We start from the raw sequence: 21,779 nt of genomic DNA, 5'->3' as shown, positions 1-21,779 counted from the left end.
TTATTTATTTATTTATTTATTTATTTATTTAGAGAGCACACACATGTTGTGCATGAGTAGGGGCAAGCGGCAGAGGGAGAGAGAGAATCTTGAGCAGGCTCCACACAGCATGAAGCCCAATGTGGGGCTTGATCTCACAGCCCTGAGATCATGATCTGAGCTAAAACCAAGAGTCAGATGCTTAACTGACTGAGCCACCCAAGCACCCCCAAGACTGTCATTTCTAAAAGAATCAAGCAATATAAAACACCTAGGGATCAATCTAATGAAAATGTGAGAGATTTGTACACTGAAACCTACAGGGCATTTTTATGACAAATATTAAAAGACCTAAATAAATGGAGAGATACTGTGATCACGGGTCAGAAGACTCAATATTGTTAAGATATCAATTATTATCAAATTGACCTACAAATTCAATGTAATCCCTACCAGAATCCCAATAGACTTTTTTGGGGTGAATTTATATAAGATGATTCTAAAATTTATATAGTAATGCAAAGGGCCTAGCACAGACAAAAGCCACTTTGAAAAAGAAAAATAAAAAGTTCGAGAATTTATATAGTTTCCAAAAATATAGCTATAGTGATCAAGATAGTAGAGAACTGATATAGACAAATTGATCAATGGAACAAAATAGAGAATTCAGAAAAAGGCCTACACGTAAATGATCAATTGATTTTTGACAAGTGTGCAAAGGCTATTTAGTTGTCTTTACAACAAATGGTTCTGAAACAACTGCATATTTTGCTAGAAAATGAGCTTTGATCCACATATCATACCATATATAAAAATTAACTGCAAATGGATGCTAGACCTAAATGTAAATCTAAAATAAATCTTTTTTTTTTTTTTTTTTTAAGATTTTACTTATTTATTTGACAAAGAGAGAGAGAGCGAGAGCACACAAGCAGGAGGAGCAGAGGGAGGGGGAAGAAGACGACTCCCTGCTGAGGAGGTAGCCTGATACGGGACTCTATCTAGAACCTTGGGATCATGACCTGAGCTGAAGGCAGACCCTTAACTGACTGAGCCAACCAGGTACTCTAAAATAAATTTTCTAGGAAAAAAGGGGGAATCTTTATGATTTTTTTAAAAGATTCTTTTCAATTTTAAGTAATCTCTACACCCAACATGGAGCTTGAACTCACAACCCCAAGATCAAGAGTCACATCTTTCACTCACTAAGCCAGCCAGGTGCCTCTGCGATTTCTTTAGATCTTTTAATCTTTAAGATTTCCTAGATGTGACATCAAAGGCATAATCCATAAAAGAAAACTAGGTAAATTACACTTTATTAAAATTAAATTGTTCAGAAAATGAAAAGACAAGCAACAGACTAGGAGACAATATTTCACATTTGATCACATGTCTGATAAAAGACTTCTTTTTTTTTTAAATTTTTTTCTTTTTAGGATTTTACTTATTTATTTGACAGACAGAGATCACAAGTAGGCAGAGAGGCAGGGAGAGAGAGAGGGGGAAGCAGGTTCCCCACTGAGCAGAGAGCCCGATGCGGGGCTTGATCCCAGGACTCCAGGATCATGACCTGAGCCGAAGGCAGAGGCTTTAACCCACTGAGCCACCCAGGCGCCCCTGATAAAAGACTTCTATCCGGAATTTTTTTTTTTTAAATATTTTATTTATTTATTTGACACACAGAGATCACAAGTAGGCAGAGAGGCAGGCAGAGAGAGAGAGAGAGGGAAGCAGGCTCCCTGCGGAGCAGAGAGCCCGATGCGGGGCTCGATCCCAGGACCCTGAGATCATGACCTGAGCCGAAGGCAGCGGCTTAACCCACTGAGCCACCCAGGCGCCCCTGATAAAAGACTTCTATCCGGAATTTTTTTTTTTAAAATATTTTATTTATTTATTTGACACACAGAGATCACAAGTAGGCAGAGAGGCAGGCAGAGAGAGAGAGAGAGGGAAGCAGGCTCCCTGCAGAGCAGAGAGCCCGATGCGGGGCTCGATCCCAGGACCCTGAGATCATGACCTGAGCCGAAGGCAGCGGCTTAACCCACTGAGCCACCCAGGCGCCCCCGGAATGTTTTTTTTTTTTAACTTCCAAAACACAATATGGAAAGAACTCAAAAAATGAGCCAAAGACTTGAACAGTCACTTCTCCAAAGAAGAGAGGTAGCAAACAAGCATGTAAAAAGATTCTCAATGCCACTTGTCATTATAGAAATGGAAATTAAAATCACACCGAGACACTACTACACAACTCTTAGATAGCCTAAAGTTAAAAAGACAGAACATACCAGGTGGTGGGGAACACCTGAAACTATCAAACTGCTGGTGGGAATGTAAAATGGTATAGCCACTTTGGTAAACGGTTTAATCATTTTGCAGAAAGGTCAACATACATTTATTGTTACATCCCAACCATTTCATTCCGAAGTATTTGGCTAAGAGAAATGAAACCATATTTTTACATAACTATTTAAAGGAGCTTTATTGCTAATAGCAAGAACTAGAAACAACCTAAATGTCAATTAGTAGGTGAACAGATAAACAAATAATAGTATAGCTAAAGCAAAAAACAAACAAAAAACCAAATGCAAAACAAAACAATACAAAAAATAAAGAGCAAGCCAAAGTACATGCTTTATGATTCCATTCCATAAAGTACATGCTTTATGATTCCTGAATCTATAGTGAAGAAAGCCAATTAATGGTTGCCTGGGTGCAGAGAGAAGTGAAGAGACTGAGAGGAAGGTCTCTAAGGAGGCCCAAGAACTTTAGGGGTGGTAGGAATGTATGTTCAATATCAATATCAATATGATAATTTTTTAAGTTTATATAAACATGTGTCAAAACTTGTCAAATTGTATACTTTAAGTATATGCAGTTTATTATGCCAATTACACCTCAATAAGGCTATTTTTAAAACTATTATTTATTAAAACAGGCTTGCTTTTTATGTGCAACCAACTGCAATTCAGAAAAAAAAAAAAAGAACTCCATTTAAAATTAAACATTTCTTAACAAATGTTCCAGGTCCAGTTCTCTTCTGAATTCAGACCCATCTTCACACAGTTCAGTCAGAATTTGTGAATGCGAGCCATATATAAAAGACTTCTCTAATTCTATGGACTTCAAATCCAACAATTCAGGGGTTATTATATTCTGGGTATACTGGTATATATGACAGGCTTTTATAATAATCCTACAGATACATATATTGAACATAGAATAAGAGCTCTTGAGAAAGCAAGAAGGAATAGCTGGCCCATTTTTCGCTAACTTTATGGAGGTAAATATCTAAACCACATGTGCTGGAGAGATTTTAGATCCGCTCCGTGAACCCGTTAACAGAGTAAAGTAGCCGCTTAAAAAAGATTTCTCACCACGGCTGACATGCAACTGCCTGGTGGGACAGAAGGCATACAGGTGTGAATTCAGAGGGAAATCTAGGTTCAGGTCCCATCCCTGCAATTTATGGCCTCAGGCTTTACTATCAGCTCCCTCCATAACAGAGGTTGGGTCTCTACCACCTGTCATAATGCTTGCTGATCTGAATTTTTATTCCTTAATAAGGCTTTAATCCTCTCATCAACGCTCTGTTTGAAAACAGAAAGGCTACAAACACAAGGGCTGTTGGGCAAATACCTAGCCAAGGCTAGGTAAAGAAGTTGACATCAGTACTGCATGTAGATTGGCATGATCACCTAAGGTTTTCAAAAGAAAAGAAAAACTCCCAAGGTCCAGGCTCTACCCAACATCAATTAAATCAGTTCCCCAGGGAAAAGACCCACATTAGTATTTTTAAAATGTCCCTCATGTGATTTCAATACATGGTGAAGTTTGAGAATCACTGACCTACGCCCCAGTGCCATTTTAGCATCAGTTTCAATCTGATCTCCAGTATTCTAGAATGAGTCTCAGAAATGGATTCTGTATTCTTGGGCTCCTAACTCTATCCATGTTCCTGGGTCACTTCCTATTGGCAGAATCTCTATTATTCTTCCCTCACTCTCTCTGTATGATCATCATGGCTGTGTTTCCATCTTCAGAATCATTGCCCAAGCATTTGCTTGTTAGTTTGGTGTGAGGCAACTTTTCTGAAGCATATGGGACCCATTAATTCTATCACCAGCAGAAGTGGGTGGGTCAGCAGAAGAGTCATCCTTTCAACAATTCTTTGATCCCCTGATTTTGGAAAACTGGTCAATACACTCTCTATTCCCCCCACTCTCCTAAATTTTGTGCATGCCTGAAGACTAATCAGATATCATTCTGAGAAACTACAATTCATTAATATTTCTTTGTATGTCTATTTGCTTTCTCTTTAGTCCTTCAACCCATTCCAGTTATTTAACAACTGTCTCTTTATTGCAAATATCACTTAACATAAGGAACATTTCTATTCCTTATTCAGTTCTGGATTTAAAGTCAACGTGGAAAATAATTAACAACAGCAGTCAATATGAGTTCCTTGGTTGGGAAAATTCTTGCATTTCACATTGCAAATGCAGAAAAAAAATGTTATAAGAATTCATTCTTTTTTTAAAAAATCTATTTATCTGACAGAGATCTCAAGCAGGCAGACAGGCAGACAGAGGGAGGGGTGGGGAAGCAGGCTCCCCACTGAGCAGAGAGCCTGATGTAGGACTCGATCCCAGGACCCTGAGATCATGACCTGAGCTGAAGGCAGAGGCCCTACCTCCTGAGCCACCTAAGCACCCCGAACAATCATTCTTATAAAAGTACTACAGACACAGCAGACAGTTCCTTCATCCTTTTCAAATATTTTGAGGTTATTCCAGCTAATAATAGTGTCAAATATTTGTCTGGAACAACGGAACATCAATATCTCAAAACCATCTCCACTCTAAGAGATGGAAAAGCAAATTATTATATTTTACCTTTAAAGAAGTTCTCTCCAGTGCATTTGCTAATTATTAGTCAATCTGTCTCTTGTTGTTGCTGATGACTACTTGTTAGTATACCGGAGCAGAGCCTTCTGAGGCTGTTGTAATTGAAGGTTTGCAAGAGCTTCTATGCTGAGGCACATACTCCAACTTAAGACAGATGTGATCAGCCTTGTTTTTAACAGGACTGAAATAACTAGAAATCTGTGATTTGGCTAATTGCAGGCTTCCAGGAAGTATCTTAATACAGGAAAAACTTTGGCCATCCTCTGAAAAAAATACCTTCCTTGACTCTAACTAGTAGGCAGCCCCATTCTAAATGCCTCACCTCTCAAGGCAGCACAGACCAGAGAAAGCAATTGCTAAACCATTGAGTAAATAACCAATCTTTAAAATATACTTAGAGGTAAGAACTTAAGTCAAATCAATTCTTGTGGCAGAAGGAATTAGCTTAGCATTGCCTCTAGGAGAGTAGACTCTCTGGAGCCAAAGGTTCAAAATTCTGACATATGGAGCTCAGCTCTTAATCTTTTCAGTGATACATAAATGTGATCAAGACCATATTTCCTCTGGTGCTCATTTCCCCTCAGATCCTAACACCAGTACAAAAAATGACTTTGGAAGATACATGTATTTGCTTCCTTTGATTCTGCTATTTAGAACGATTCAAAAGAGACTCATGGCCTGGCCCAAAACTTGAGAGGATTCTGCTCTGGACCCTTTGGGTTGTATCCTAACCCATGGGGTGAGGATTCTGCAGGACCAAGGGGGACATCCCACTTGCTGTATATTCCCCCAATCCCTATCTAGGCTACACTCCATGGAGCAGGGACCTTAGAACTGATCACCTACTAGCCCCTCCACCAGCCAGGTATTTTACCAGCTTTTGGGCATTTGATGATAGATAAAACATGTAGATAAGATGAAACTCAGTATTAACTGGAGGAAGGTGACAAGTAAATAAGAAATTACAATATTTGACACATGTTATGAAATTACTAGCAGAACACAGGAGTGGGTATCAAACTCAAGCTTGGAATGCAGGAAGGTTTCCCAAAGGGATGTCAGCCAAGCTGAGTAGTCCAGGAGGAGTTTATCTGGCCAAGAAGGTAGATAAAAATGTCTACTCAGAAGACCTCTAAATTCCATCAGACAGGGATATACAGAAGAAAGAGACACAGGGGAACTAATATTTGTTGACTGCCAGGCACTTTGAAAGAGCTTTACGTGTTTTAAATAACTAATCTTCATGACCATGTGGTCAAGAAGGTATGACTGACACCATTTTATGGGAGAAAACAAAGATCTGGGGAGATAAAGTAAGTTGTTCCTGGTCATGGGACCGGAAAGTGGCAAGAACAGGAGAGAACAGGAGAGATTCCCTCCCTTGTTTCAAGGATCACTAAAACAGGAAATCACGTTGAAACCGAACTTGGCCTTGTGCTTGGCAGTCAGTGTCGATCCTCTCTGAGCGAAGTAAAGAGATGTATCTACAAACTGCCCTTCAGCTTCTCACGGAGGCCAGCGTGTGCCCAGAATGGCAGCTGGCAGGGCTGAACGTGCAGCTGAGATATCCACATTTGTGACCAGTAGTTGTCGGGCACTATGCGCATGCTGCCTAGCTGCTTGTGGAGTTTTGTTCTTTAGGGTCACTTAATATTTTCCTTCAAATAGACCCATCTTATCTCCAAACACTGGAAGTGAGCACAGCGTGTCTGCTCCTACTTCTCTCAAAGGCCACATGTACGTACAGAACCCATGTATGAAACTTGGCCTCAGATTATAGAATTGCTTTTTTCTTTTTCTGTCACCCTCAGATATGAAAATATACTTACTAATATAGGTCAAATTGTCAAAGAACTCACATTTTGGTTAAAGAAGTCGAATGAGAAGGCTTCTGGGGTGTTGATTGTACAAGGAAATATGGTTTCTATACCATTTGTATTTATAGCTCTATGTAAATATAGGATATATAAATACATATATATCTAAATATGTAAGTTTTTTCTTTACAATCATATATAGAGCCTTATATAATTTGGGGCTATGTTATGGTCCAAGTGCTGCTTCTCAGAAGTACTCTTTATTTCCTTTAACTCCACATAAATAGAGACTGTAGAGATCTGAGGCACTCTTTGATCAAAGTTCATACCCAGGATAGGGACTTGCACACTGGAAAGGCAGCTTACTGTTCTGTACTCAAAGACTTTGACTTCAGGGAAGGTGATGGCATCGCAAAATGTAAATTGTTCTGAGGTTAATTAATCCAGGGAAAATTTTTGATGCTTTGATTACAAAGGACTGAGGGGCATACTGCATATAGTAATTAACAATAGCAACATAAAGCTCTTTAATAGAGACTTGTATTCAAACAAATTGTTGCTTATATCAGTGTTTATTCTTTCACTCGGATAGGGATAAATATTATGAAGAAAAGTCCAACCCAGTGAGGAGGGAGAGATGACTGAGGTGAGGCCATTTAGACTGGGTGGTCATGGAAGGTATCCCTGAGGAGGGAAATTTGAGTAGACATCTGAATGATATGAGGAGCTCACCATATGGAGACCCAAATGAAGAAAACTCCAAGTAGAAGAATTAGCCAGAGTAAGAGTTCTGAAGTAGAAATAAGCAGTGTAGATTTAAGGAAGGCCCAGAAAACCAGTGTGGCTACAGAAGTATAAGAGAGAGAGGGAGCCTTAGTTGAAGGGGCAGGGAGGAGGGGAAGAGACAAGTGTGCAGACAAGTAGGGGTAGAGGACAGCCAGATCATGCACGACTCTGAGTATCATGGGAAAGAGTTTGGATTTTATTTGAATTATGATGGGAAGTCACTGAGGGGTTTTGAGCAGGAAGTGACATAATCTGATCTGTATTTCCTAAGAGTCACTCTGGCCAGGGTATGAAAAACAGACCACAGGAGTGTAAAGGTTAATGTCTGGAGATCAGTTCGGGAGCTACAGCAACAGTTTAAGAGATGATGACAGACAGTGAGGTGATGGCAGCGAAGAAGGGGATACTGAGGCATGATTTGAGTTATGACAAAGATGGAGCTGAAAGGACTTTCTTGTAGATTGGTGATAGGTTTGGGTTTTTGGGTCGAGTATTTGGGCAAATGGTGGCACTGTTAGATGAGGTTGGGAGGAACTGGGGGAGCCCCAAGCCTGGGGAGGAAAATCAAGGGTTTAGTGTTAGACATTTTAGGTCTCAGATACCTATTGGATATCCAAGAGGAGGTACTGAATGGACAGTTGTATAAACAAATTTGTACTCAGCGGAAATATTAGGGCTGACAGCAAAAATTAGGAGTTATTATTATAGAGATGGTATAAAAACCATAGTCTCCAATGAAATCTCCAAAAGAGACCCCTGCAAGTGAAAGTGGATAGCAAAGGGAAGTGGGCTGAGCACTGAGTTCCAGGACTCAGCTCCAGTGTAGAGCCGGGAGGAGGAAAAGCCAGCAAAGCAAACTGAGTATGCTGCTAGGATGGCAGGAAGCAACCCGAAGAGTATCTCTCAGAATTCAAGAAAAGATGTTTTAATAAAGATGTAGGGTATGATCAACTTTGTCAAAGATGCTGAAAGGAAGAGTAAGAAAAAAAGGAAACTGTTGTAGAAACATTAAACTAAAATTAAGGGCTCTGTAGTTACTTATGTGAGAAAATGGGTTTTTATAAGGTCATGATTCTACAAATATTAATTGAACAGTCTTAATTGTAAAATCCAGCATTTAATCTAAAAATAGTATGACAATTTGATAACAGTATTTATGACAACTAGAAGCTTATCACACAAATAAAGTAATTAGCCCAAATGCCAACCAGCCAACAGCTTCCTTGAATGGCTACCTACAGGTGGGAGAGATGAGTTCCTCCAGTCTGAATAATTTCGGCAACTACTTTGTGAGTTGTGCTGAGGCAAAATATGAAGAGTAGGATACCATACATTCATAAGTAGACTAAGTTCTCCTGTCAAAATGTACTATCGTTGGTAAGTACATATCACTATTATAATCAAAATTTCATCTCCAAGTAAATGCCTCCATGTGCCATTTTGAATATCACCACTACTTCCATTTCTTGGCCTGTCTGCAGACATTTGGTAAAACTACTGAATTCTGTGTAGAGTATTTCTTCCTTGGATGAGCTGGAACATTCAAAATCCAGGCTGACTTTCCCTTATTGCACAATATACCCTGAATGAATCATGTGCAAGGTCTGGTACATATTCAAAGAACATGGTTAGGGAATGTAAACCAATAGTCACGTAAGTAAACACATTAGAAAAAGTAGCACACAACAAAATAATCTAGAATTCAGTCCAAAGGAAACTGTATTAAATTATCCCTTGCTAAGTCTCCCTCCAGCTGGGTCAATAATGCGTAGGGGTCCCATGACTGACTAGAGTATTCAGCCTCTAAAATAGTGAGGGCTAAGCATATAGCAAGTACTCAATAAATAGTACGGTTGTTTTAGGAAAAAAAAAAAACACCGTGATTTTAGAATTTTCAAGTAAGCTCTACTCTTTAAAATTCCATTTGTAATTGTTCCTTATAAAAGGCTTGACCAGTACCAGAGTGGGGGCACTGTCTCCGTGCATAATGGTTTCGTTTATTAGTAGAGTTAAAACTGCTTTAGCAACCTAAACTTACACAATTTGATTTTCTTGTCATTGCTTTCCCTATACCATCAAAGATGATGCTTTCTTTACTATTTCAAACTCACAAAATTGCTAAAAATCTAAAATTCAATTTGCCACATTACTGCTAATTTGAATAATGGCTGAATAAAAGATAGGGAACGCTGAAGCAGCATTGATTTCTAAAACATTTTGCACTTTTCTCCTCCATCCCTGTAAAGTAAAGCTCGGATGCTACGCACAATTACACAAGAAAATCAAGAAAGCCATTACATTCAGCATTTTGTCATGATCATTGTTACCATGGCAAAAAGTGGGCTTAGTTTAGCACAGCTGCTACGGACGAGGTCTGCTGGCCTTTTGTAAAGCTGAGTAACAATATAATACCAAATTCTGTAGCCTGTCACTGTTTTTTTTTGTTTGTTTGTTTTGTTTTTGTCTTTTTGTTCTGTTTTGTTTTGTTCTGTTTTGTTTTTCTGCAGGATAAGACTATTGTGCACAGATGCTACTGTCTCATTGCTTAATGATCTGGGCCAGTGTCATCTTATTACTGTATTCTTACTGTTGGCCAGTGACTGAGGAACACAGTTAACCTAGAAAGGTTGCCCCTTGCCCTACCTCCTATCCTAAGGGGAAAAAGTGCATGGTGTGAAAATGTGGCACTTCAATAATAGAAAAAAGCCAAAATTTCAACAGTTGTACTATAAATGCAAGGGAAAGTGCACGAGTTTGGGAGCGAGAAATACAAATGCATGCAGACTAACTGTATGGCACCTTATTTTCTTTCTGAGAATCAATTATCTTTAAAATGGGGGGGAAAGGTAACTTCCTTGTGAGGATTAGCTGAGAGAATATGAAAGCCCAGGCACATGGTGGGAATTTGATAATAAAGCATCCTCCCCTCCAACCTTTTCCCTTAATTGATGAGATTTCCATGCTTTTAGGACTGTTGACCCAAGTTGGTAGGTAAACTGTTTTTCTATTGGAAGGCAAATCGTTTTGATCTTTGATATCATTTGGATACTTCCCTCAGCTGAGGATATGATCTTTTTAAAGGTCTGAGAGTAAGCATAAATTTCACAGCCAAACAATAAAAAGTTAGTGTCAGTATCATAATAGGCACCCCACCTTATTATTCCTATTTTGAGCGTTACCAGTATTATCGCTGTAAAATGGAAAATGAGAGAGAGTATATACTAATTTTGACCGTATGCAGAGATTTTTAGTTTTAAAAAATGAATCCACATTATGAAAGCAGAGAAGTTTAAATTATCTGAAATGAATACATTAATCAAGTCTCGGTATTCACCAGAAACAAAGGCTACTAGCATTTTTACCAGCTAAACAAAATATTTTTTCTAATGAGATTTCAGCTGTGTATCGTTTATCTTAAGAGAAAAAGAATGGGACCTTACCTATTCCAGTAGCTCCAGAACTGGTCATGCAGGTAGGCCTGGTGGCTACATTCATCACCAAATGAGGCTTTGCTTTCAATCCAGTGAATTATGTGCCCTTCTACGGCTAAGGGACAAAGCATTACTAATACAGAGGAAAGAGAAGGGAAGATTGGAAATACTAAACTCTATCTAGGCCTCTCTGTGCTTCACATTAATGAGCAGAGGCTCGACCCTTGCTGTCGTCGATGGAAGAAATTATAAAAACCACAATACGTTTCTACAAAGACCATTTATGCTATAATCACATCCCTTTCATTTTCATCATCATTTTCAAAAAATCCCCCTCCTGTTCTGGCACTGCCTCTGTAAGTGGACAAGTTCTGTGAAAGCAAACCCAAGTGAGCCAGCCTGGCTTTTCAGAGGAACCATGTTTAAAGATTCAGGATTTAGAGAAATGACCTGACAATGGCACCGAAAATATTTTCCGAAGACATGTTTACTTCTCAAATTATAGGTAAACATTTTTAGGGCAGAGATTTCCTCTGAACCTATTATTTTCTACCATTCTAAAACAATCTTTTCCAATAATTTTACCCATTTAAAGCTAATCTACTCTGGTAACATTTGCTAATATTAACAAAAAGTAAAAAAAAATTAACCTATGGAGAAAAGACATCCCCTTTTACTATAAACAAATGCATAAGAGAGTTTAAGGACTTACCAACTGGAACTTGTAAAATAAAGTCTGGCGTTTTGTCATAACCCTTTGCACGGAGCTGATCTTCATCTATAGGAAGAACAAATACTATTACTTGTACAGTGTTTCATTAACAAGACAGCAATATAATTGCTTTTCTTTCTTAAAAATGTGTAAAAATTACTAATGCAGCCACACATATCTTTCTTACGCATGCACGGCTATGTCAGAATAAATGAACTTTCTTAACAAACCTGAAGCATAGATATAAAAATGCCTCTTTGTCCCTTCTGCATTTTTATGTCTTTATTATAAATATCATTAATTCAGGCTGTCATATGCTACCTTTTTTTTTGTAATTGAAAATACTCAAAATAATGAAATATACTTACTGATTAAAAGAAAAGGCTTTCACCACCGTGAATATCACTAGTGTTATCAGGCAATATTGACAATTTACAGTAAGGCACAAGCACAGTGGCCTTTACAATTATAAAACAAATGTTTTCATTAAAGCAATTAAGAAAGTTTAGTTTCAATTAGTAAAACTATTCCTATACACAAGAACACAGAAAGGGACAAGGACAATGAGATCACTACGGAGAATTAATTGCCCTGCTTAATTCCTTTGGTATGCTATTGTTTCTGGCATTTACCAGAGTTTTACAACTAACAATATGTAATTCTGAAAAGCAAACAGGCTTTGAGATCTTTTTCTAAGTCTGTTCGATTTCCTGATCCTCTGTAAATATCAATGATCCATTCAGAAGGAAAGGAGGCAGGAAACAGGGAGCTTGGCAAAGTTGGAAAAAACTAGCAAGGTGCTTGGTTTAAAAAAAAAAAAAAATCTTCCAGTATTTTCTAAATGCTGTCCTTGACTTCTAATGGCATTACAATGTGATTTCTGAAATGAGGAGTTCTCCATTAGATTTTGGAGTGACCTGGTCATTCAATTCCAGACGTGGCTTTCTGTCTTCACCCAACCTCAACTAATGGCCCAACCAAGTAACAAGGAAGGCTGTGTGGTCTCTTAACACCTACTGGGCTGTTGACATTGTCATGCATCCCATTCGCCTTCCTGCATCACCTTTGATTAAAATTAATGGCCCATTCCCAGTGTTGGGTAGCTTATTTCCAATCCATTTGTCAGCCCAAGACAGTGGTTTCATGGCCAATGTTCAGAAACTCTGTTTTAGAACACTCTTGTGTACATCTTGAAAGGTCAGCATTTTAAACGTAAACAACCTTTTAATGACAAGACATATTCAAACTAGATATTTAAGTGAAATTTTGTTAAAAGTGGATGTCCTTTATCCAGACGTTAGAGGATTGATACCAGAATTCAGAACAATCTCCCCTCCTTGAAATATAAAAAAATTTAACTCTTGAGATAAGGAAATAAAAATTTAAATAATTTTACTTGAAAAACAAGAGAATTTGGAAAACTGGACTGCAGATGAACAAGACTGGAACAAATTTCTATGCTCTCAATACACTGGCCACAATGAGAATATTTAAAGGCAAAGACATTTATTAAAAGCAACTTAAGCGCCTTGAGCTAATGTTTCCCGTAGCTGATGAACAGTTTTAAAAGCTGGGTTGACATTAAAAAGCAGAGACCAATATTTTATTAAAACTTATCCTAGCTTGATCAACCTTTACAGATGTTAGAATCTGTTTCAGAAAGAAAAATGATTGTTTCTGAGAGCAGCTCAAAACAAAATTTCAAAAGTCACCAAGCTATCCAAATGCACATACTAAAACTCTTAAAAGCAGATGTTGCACTCCAGTTCACTGCACCAAAATTACCAACACAATACCTACAATTTAAATTTTGTCACTTACTTAATGTGACACACACACACATACACACACAAAAGTTGGGCAGAAAAGATCAGGTGAGGCTAGGGAATCTTTCCATCCTTCACTGGAGAACTTCGAAGTATAACCACATATTTTCTCACTCCACTCTCCCCTTACCTCCCTCTATCACTCCCTCTCAGTTTGAAGTTGATCCTATAGTAATTGTACCCAAAAGGATAGTTTCTAGAAATCTGTTTCACCACTAGTGACATCACATTAAAAAAAAAAAAAATTAAGAGGTTAATCCACATATTTGAAATACCTTATTATGTATCTTTTCCCCATTCTTTTATTTACTAAACTCTCACTGCCTTATCATCCCTGTTTCAACCTTCACACTGTTAACTTTCATCCTAGACTTCCCAAGAAAGGAGGGAACAATGCGGGCAAAGTTCAGAGGAAATGCCAGCACAAGTACAGGGAGTAGCATTATGAGAAGGTGGCCTTGCTCACGTGGTTTAGACCCCAGGAGAACTTTCTATCATGGATCATCCCCCTGGGAGATTTCTAAGGTCAGCCCCATCCATCTGGTCGGATTTCCTGGCCTCTGTATTATGCTCCTTTCTCGGGCTCCAGACCTTGAAAGATTCCTTCCACAACATCATTATCCAAACCATTGGGTATGGTTGACCACCTTTTCGGGGTTCCAACTCCATGTTCTAGAGGTTATGGCTCAGTCACCAGCCCACACTTCATCCTTTCTGTTCATTCTGGTTTCTTTCCCTTGTTTTATTGTGCTTATTCCTTGTTTCCCACATACTGGGTGCAAAGCATTTACTCTGAAGACAGGAAGTGTTTCCTTCTCATTTTTTAAAGCCTATTCATTGCCCCACTGATACCACCAACGTATGCTTTGTATTTAATGTTCAAACGGCTAACTGAATAAAACACAACTACATTTTAAGGAATACTCATGCCTTCTACAAAGCCAACCTAGACTGACTTAATAACTTTCTTTCCTGATTTAATTTCTCATTAATCAACAAGGCACAGGGACAACAAATGTGGCCCAAAGTTTATTTGGTATCTTTTACTGCTATCTTTCATCCTGGGTCCCAACTGTTTGCTCTGAGATTCATCTCAATCATCAAAGAAGGAGCTGCATCTCTTCCCTTAATACTCATGGGAAGTTTTCCTACTTTTTTTCTTTGATCTGCAATATTTAAATAACATTAGTATTATCCATTCCTTTAAGTAAGGGCAGAATTCCTCACAAACAAGTGAGCCTGGCGCTATGGTGGGGTAGCTCTTTGGTTATTTTTCCCATTTCTTTGATGGCTACCAATCTGTTTCAATTTTTGTCTCTTCTAACAGTTAGTTTTGCAATTTCTATTTTCCTTGAGAATTACACATTTTGTCGAGGTTTTTATAGCTCTTTGTACATACTGGAGTCAAATGGTTACTTAGGATTCTTTGAACTTCCTAAGTAGAAAATTGGATGTTTCAGTAACCTAATGTTTTCTTCAAGGAAAAAAAAAATCAGAATTAAGGGAAAAAAGAAGAATAATGTTAGCTAGAAAAGGCAAAAAAGAGTAATAGCAATCTTTAAAAATAGTGCTTTTAGTATTACTTCCCAAAATGTTGGGGATCAATATGAAATCCATCTCCAATCCAGTATAACTATCTTTTTCACTGAATATAGCAAATATGAAGTAAGGCTCATATTTAAGGTGTATGTTAAAAACACCCAATATATTTTGTAACTACTAAGCTTGTTGATGTCACAGTTCAAGGGCTCATTACCAAAATTAACAGAATATTCTTGCTTAAAAGCAGACTTCTTAGCCTTGAGGTCCACAAAAATGTGGGGTTTTTAGATAATGTGTGTGACTCATGAAACACAGTATTTCTGAACTTGTAAAGTCTTAGAGATTGCTAGTTCAGTAGTCCAGCTTACACACAAGTGGCCCAGAGGGGTGAGGTGACTCACCATGATGTAGGCTTCTTGGATAGCTAAAGATACATCAACCAAGTTCTAGTTCGTCCAACAGACTGCAGACCACTTTTAATTATGGCAAATATTTAAACTTGATCATGTGTAACATTTATGAAGTAGCGAAAAATTCTTATTCTCCTCCTGGAGGATCTTGAAGCACAGGAGGGGTGATGGCCATCTGTCCTATATTATTTAGGTGACATGTGCCTAAAGAGGAAATGAACTAGATAATCTCTTGATTTCTAGCATTTCAATGGCCTCTCCAACTGAAGTTTAAAAAAAATCAATGAGACTACATCCACAGATAAAACTGATGTTAAATTTTTAAAAGCAACCCAGGTCTTCATTTATTTTTAAGTTGTCAGGCCTGCCTTTACAGGGCATTTAAAAAAGGAATTACACATACGTAAAGAACACTGTGAAAGTTTAATTTCTCTGGCCTTTTAATTACCCTCTCCTCTAAATGCCCCAAAATATCCAAAGCAATTACGTACTAATTACACAATTTCTTTTTCTAAAATAAAGGGCTGATTTTGAGTCAGAGAACAAAACACATCTGAAACTAGTTAACATATACTTAAGAATCATAGAAGGGCATGAGGACTACCAAGGAAAGGTTTGAGGTTTTGTTTGTTTTATTAAAAGGCTTTAAATTTTTTTAAGAAATACAGTTTTCCCCCAGAAAATTATGCAAAATTCCAGTTCATGACATCTGAAAATGAAAAGTAACATTCTGACATGGCCTTTTATCTATGAATTTGTCCAAAGGTTTCTAAAGTGCTAGGTTAAAATACATTGTCTGATGAAAAGAATCTTAACACCTATTACGTTTCTATTAAATTGAGGAAAGGCAAAAGATATACATGAACATAAATGAAAACTACAGTATATCTTTTCTATTCTAGGATTTTGTTTTTGTGTGTGTGTGTATGTGTTTTCCAAAATGCTGTCTCATTCAATACTTGGAGCTATGACCTTCATATCCATATTTTTATGTTCTCAAAGAGTGAGTTTCACAGTCTTTTCTACCAAATTTAAGAAATCAGCAAGGTTTCAGCAATAGATGTTACTAGGATATGCATACCATGGGCAAAGGTATACAGAACAGATATGCATTTAATGGGGAGACCCACAGCACAGATAAACAAAATCTTCAGAGAAACCCAAACTTCATTACAGCCATTAGTTTCAATCTCTTCCCCCAAAGCCTCTTATCAAAGCTACTCATAAGGAATACAACTGACTGCTCTGACCTTGTCCTTTGCTTATGTCTTCAGGGGACAATACTAGAAAACTGAAGTGCCCTAAAGATAGGAAACAAATGGGAGGTCACAAAGCCAGGACAGTACAGAGTAGGGCAGAGCAGGCTGGTCCCTGCCAACCAGCGGCTGTGAAGACAGGAAATATGAAAATCAACAACAGAAGTAGAACTCTTCTATATGGGGTTGAATGCCATAAAAGAAGGGACACATCAGAATGGTTGAGTGAAAAGGGCAAGTTGTTGGAAAGGCACCGGCCGGGGCTAGTTTCCACTAAACAGAACAAGGGCATTGGATGGAACACTTTCCAACTTCCACATTCTGAGGAATGGCTGAATGTTACCCTTTGCTTCAGTTTTTTTTTTGTTGTTTTGTTTTTTTGTTTTTTTAAAAGCTGTCGTATTGATGTCAGACCCTTTTGCAGGGCCAGCTCCATCTGTCCCAGAACGAATCTCAGTGAGGAAAAGAATATTAGCAGTTCTGAGACACAACAAGGGTCTTCTACACACATACACACACATGCGTGCACTCTAGAGGCCAATCTCACAACACAACAGATTTGACTCACAATGCCTTTTCATCATGGGGACTAAAGCTCCAAACTGTAATTAATTTTCTGTGGAGTGAGATATTTGAGTTTTTTGGTCCTGCATCCCATTCTTTCGGGCACAGCTATCCTACTCTGATGATGTGATTCTGATTCTGGGGAATGACCAATAACGTGAACCCCAACTATCAGCCTCAAGGGTGGACAGCTGTAGCAGATTAGAGCCCTTCCTCAGTTGCATTATGGGGCTGAAGAGATTGACCAACTTGTCTCTGGGACTAAGAAGTCTAAGGAATAGACAACAAGCAACTACCAAGGATCATCTTTATTGCTTAAGAATGAAGCCACATAGAAAAAAAGAACACAAGAGGCAGAAAAGAGACTGATGACATTATTATTTTGTCTTCTGGATTCTATACACACCAGAAGCCAACTTTTTTCCTTTGGACTTTCCAGATATACATCCTTGAATATGTGTATAATGTAATTTGACTTGATTTTTGTTACAACCAAGCAGTTCCAGTGTCTCATCAGTGGCCAGGAAAGCAGACAATCAGCAGACATGAGTTATCCACCCAGAGCCATGAGGAGGGAAGGGCCCAGAGTAGAAAGACTATTAAAGTGGACAGGGAAAGCTGTCATCAAAGTTCCAGGGACTGTGTTGTCTTCTGGCAGCATATGTGTATCTGATTCTCTTCTCCTGGTCCCAAGGAGAAGTCCACACAAGCATATTCAGTAAGGGGAGTAAGCTGATCCCGCACCATGACAATTTCCTCAAGAAGGAAGAAGGACCCAGTTCCCTATATCCCATTTCCAATATCACATTCCCATTATTCTGAAAACTGTATCTTATTTTTAACCTTCAGAGAGATAGGAATTTAAATACTTGATACCTTATGAAATACCCAACCATGTCATTTCCCTTTAGCCTATGTAATCATATGTTTTATTTCTAGTCTCTTATTCTCTACTGCTAACATCTGCCCATAAACACAACCTTAGCACTTTAAATCTCATCTGTTCCTGCTGCCTGTTCCTCACCTGAAGTCATAATCCCCCGTCTGTCACATCATAATCACTCCCCCAACAGAGCACTGTTGCTTCAGGTGGGGAATAAAGCAGCAGGAGCAGATGAACTCCTAGAAGCAAAGATCCTAATTTTTTACAGCAAGGGACATCCCTCACTAAGCCTCCTTGGCTTTACAGATTATACCCTCCTGGAGTCCTACACAGTTACACACAAATGCTAGAAAAGCACCCGTGTAAAATTTGCCGGTTTGTCATACGGCAAGACCAAACATGGGACGGTGGGGCAGGGAAAAAGCAACTGCGTCTCAGGTGTCACTCAAAATAATTGTTAGCTCCTACTAACAGGGCAACATTCACTGGAAAGAATAGCGTTATCTCCAGAGCCATCCTTATTAAGCCAAATGTAACAAGAATTTGCACCAGACAGTGGCTGTGGAAGGCACTAATGAAAGTCCCCCTGACCTGGAGACATGCCAGCCCATGGAGGATGAACAGTTTGTTTCCAGTCTCGGATAAGCTCTTTCACAGTCTCTGACAGTGCACAGAGTCTCATCATCTTCTCACTATCACTGTTTTCCTTTCCTCCCTTGTCTTTTGTCCAAAGCTCCTCCTTACCCCTGAGAAGGAGAGGCTGGGGGTAAGGGGAGACAACAAGACATGGTCTCGTTAATCACCAGAGAGAGAAAAATCAAAACATCTCTTCCAGTCGTTAAAGTACATTTTCTATTTTGTTGATATTAGAAATGGAACGGACCCTTAGCAGAGAGGATAAGGATGATCACAATGCTTATTGCTCAATTTAAAGCTTAAGAAGGGCTCTTTGTGCATCTATACTTAGGAGCCGGCAGCAGGTTCTTCACATCTTCTCAGACTTTAAATGCTGATCAAGAAATGTTAATTCTATAGTACTGTCCTTGGAAAGAACTGACACAAACTTACCTGAAACTTATCTGAAATTTTCCTGGGAGGTTCCATGTTAGATTCAGCTTTTATTTATTTATTTTTTTAACCCTAATGGTGCCTGCCCAAAGTAAGTACTTAAAAGATATATGTCTGTTGAACCACTGGAAGAAAAGACTGGTTAGCACAGTGGTAAGATATCCAAGTTAAGAGCTCAACCAGCCAGCCTAGAAACACATGGTGACAGGAAGGTGATGGTGAGAGAGCAGATGCATACATGAAATTCTATCACCACTTCAGGAAAAGTAGCTTATGAGCCAGTAGCATTTTCTTCTATGTAAAGGGTACCTACTGATTTTTAGTATGATCTATACCTTTCTTTCAAAAGTTTACTAGACGTAGCACGACAACAGCCTCAAATGTATTTCTTTTTATTATCAAGACTATTAAGTGGGAACCTACTGAGATGCACTGGAGATGGTACTGAATTCTTGCTGGGCTGGACATAGCAACAGTGTGTATCAGTGTAAGCATCAAGAGGGGATAGAACGCTTACCATTGTCTTCACACTAACTAGTGTAGAAAACATGCTCAACAAAAGTTAGCTGAAAACAAGGCATGAATAATAAATAAAACAATTATAAGACCTCTGAGAAATTGCTAGAAATCAAATGTATACATTTGTTTACAGCTTATCTCCCTACTAGACCATAATTCCACAAAAGCAGGGACTTCATCTGACTTAATGTTTCGTTCCTAATAAATAGTACCTAACTCAATAACTTATTTTTGGAATAAATGAATAAATGTATGAATAAAACATATTTTTTTAGTTGGAAAAACTAAACTTTATTTATTCAACTTTGATTTTTCTGAATACAGTGCACCTATCCACAGAAGTACAAATGGATAAATTTATAAAATAGGATAAATCCATGAGTACACAAATCTTTAATGAAAAGGGCTCTTCTTTTTTTTCTTTCCAATAGTGCCTGGTTAAATCTTGTGCCATAACAACTGTTCAGAGTATGGTTATGGATCAAGGAAATTCAAAAAATTATTAGTGTTAAAATAAAGGTTATTTTTATTTTTCTCTTCTATTGGTAAAAAGGTCATATAAGATATGTATTTTATAAAATTACATACATAGCACAATGAGTGGAAAATTTAGAATGGTATAAACTTTCAGGGAAGTCGTAATTCTTAAGAAGGGTTAATATGTAAAAATAAGAATCCTTGTTTTTTTGAAAGTAGTGGACAGATTAGAAACCAAAAGAATGAGAGAGAGAGAAAGAGAGGGAGAGATCAGTTTTACTTTTGCTTCTAAAAAAATCAAAGTAAAACTAACATGTTTGTTAAATAGCTCTGCAACAAAATTCAAGATGTATACATGTAAATGAGAAAACATCAGATTACTGGTCTATTTATAAACCAATATTTTTCTATAGTCAATTTTAAATGATAATCTATCTAAATTTACCTGGCACAGTACTTTAGACCTAATTTATCACTCTGAAGGAGTATACACAAGGTAAAAGAAAACCCCAGAACAATATTTCATACAAGGCTTTGACTTCTCATGCTTTAACTTGTAAATAAACTTGCTACATTAAAATGCTTAAAATGCATAGAATAAATTAACTTCTTTGTATGCTGATAAGAAAATGCTTCACAACAACACTGATGTTACATGGAATCAGCTAAACATCCTATAACTCATTTAAAGATCAGTTAAGTATCACCTTTGGGTTATACTTTAATAAAATAGTTATTATTTACTTCAATAAAATAGTTATCTCTAGACCCGATAACACAGAGAACTAGATGGGACCCATGAATAGGAAGTCCCCTTTCTGAACTTGTATGCAAGTGTTAATGACTCTGGCCATGTTTCTGCAATGTCTTTGCAAGCCATGGTCAATTCAGTCTAACAGTTCCCAGAATTAAGGGAGTCAAGAACCTGGAACTCAGTTTAGATCATATGTAGGCCTTTGGCTCCTCTTCCCGTACATGAAAAACTTGCTACTTTTACATACTGAAGTGTAATTCACTAATTTAAGGCCATTTTCCTAAATCAACTTTCTTTAGCCCCTGCTAGAGAATATGAGATCTCCCATTTCAAAATTATCAACAACCTGATAACACCTTCAATTCCATTCTCCAGCTCATTAATGAAAATATTAAATACTAAGACTTAGAACAGACTTTTTGCAGGCCTGTCTTCAACATCCCCCACAACCCAACTTGATGTAAGACCATCCAATGGACTTTTCTTGGCCAAATCTTTGTCCATTTTTGTAATAAAAGCGTGTAAACCAATATTCTGTGATTTTTTTCAACCTAAAAAACACACTATGCAGATTTAAATATCTATATATCACAGATGTGTACAATGCACATTTAGGTTTATATACAACCTTTAAAATTATCACATCACAATGGAGAAGAGGAATTAATTCAGTGTAGACTGCTTTATGGTTTCTGTGATCAGTTATCACATGTATGCCCTTCAAGGCTTAATTTTAATGCTTCAGATGTTGAAAGAAATAATAATCTGTAACAAGATTCCATATTGGCACACACACAAAAACACATGTCCATGTATACATGTGAGATTTTTAAAAATCACACTACATCTAT

The 21,779-nt window shown here is 37.8% G+C and overlaps 1 protein-coding gene across 4 annotated transcripts in view; it reads right to left on the bottom strand.

Moving 5' to 3' along the window:
• The window catches only part of C5H15orf41 (chromosome 5 C15orf41 homolog), a 203,029-nt gene that overhangs the window by 87,594 nt on the left and 93,656 nt on the right, over positions 1–21,779 (bottom strand). For all 4 annotated transcript variants that reach the window (XR_004285769.1, XM_032343224.1, XM_032343223.1 and 1 more), the window contains 2 exons: positions 11,630–11,695; positions 10,927–11,032 (listed from right to left, as the gene is read on the bottom strand). Coding sequence is in view for 3 of the 4 variants with exons in the window: in XM_032343224.1 (XP_032199115.1) it covers positions 10,927–11,032; positions 11,630–11,695 (172 nt within the window). In the remaining variant the exon portion in view is untranslated. The remainder of the gene's footprint in view (positions 1–10,926; positions 11,033–11,629; positions 11,696–21,779) is intronic.

The sequence above is a fragment of the Mustela erminea genome, chromosome 5 (genome assembly GCF_009829155.1).
Source record: "Mustela erminea isolate mMusErm1 chromosome 5, mMusErm1.Pri, whole genome shotgun sequence".
Classification (NCBI taxonomy): domain Eukaryota; kingdom Metazoa; phylum Chordata; class Mammalia; order Carnivora; family Mustelidae; genus Mustela; species Mustela erminea.
This window is presented reverse-complemented; position numbering and strand designations above follow the sequence as displayed.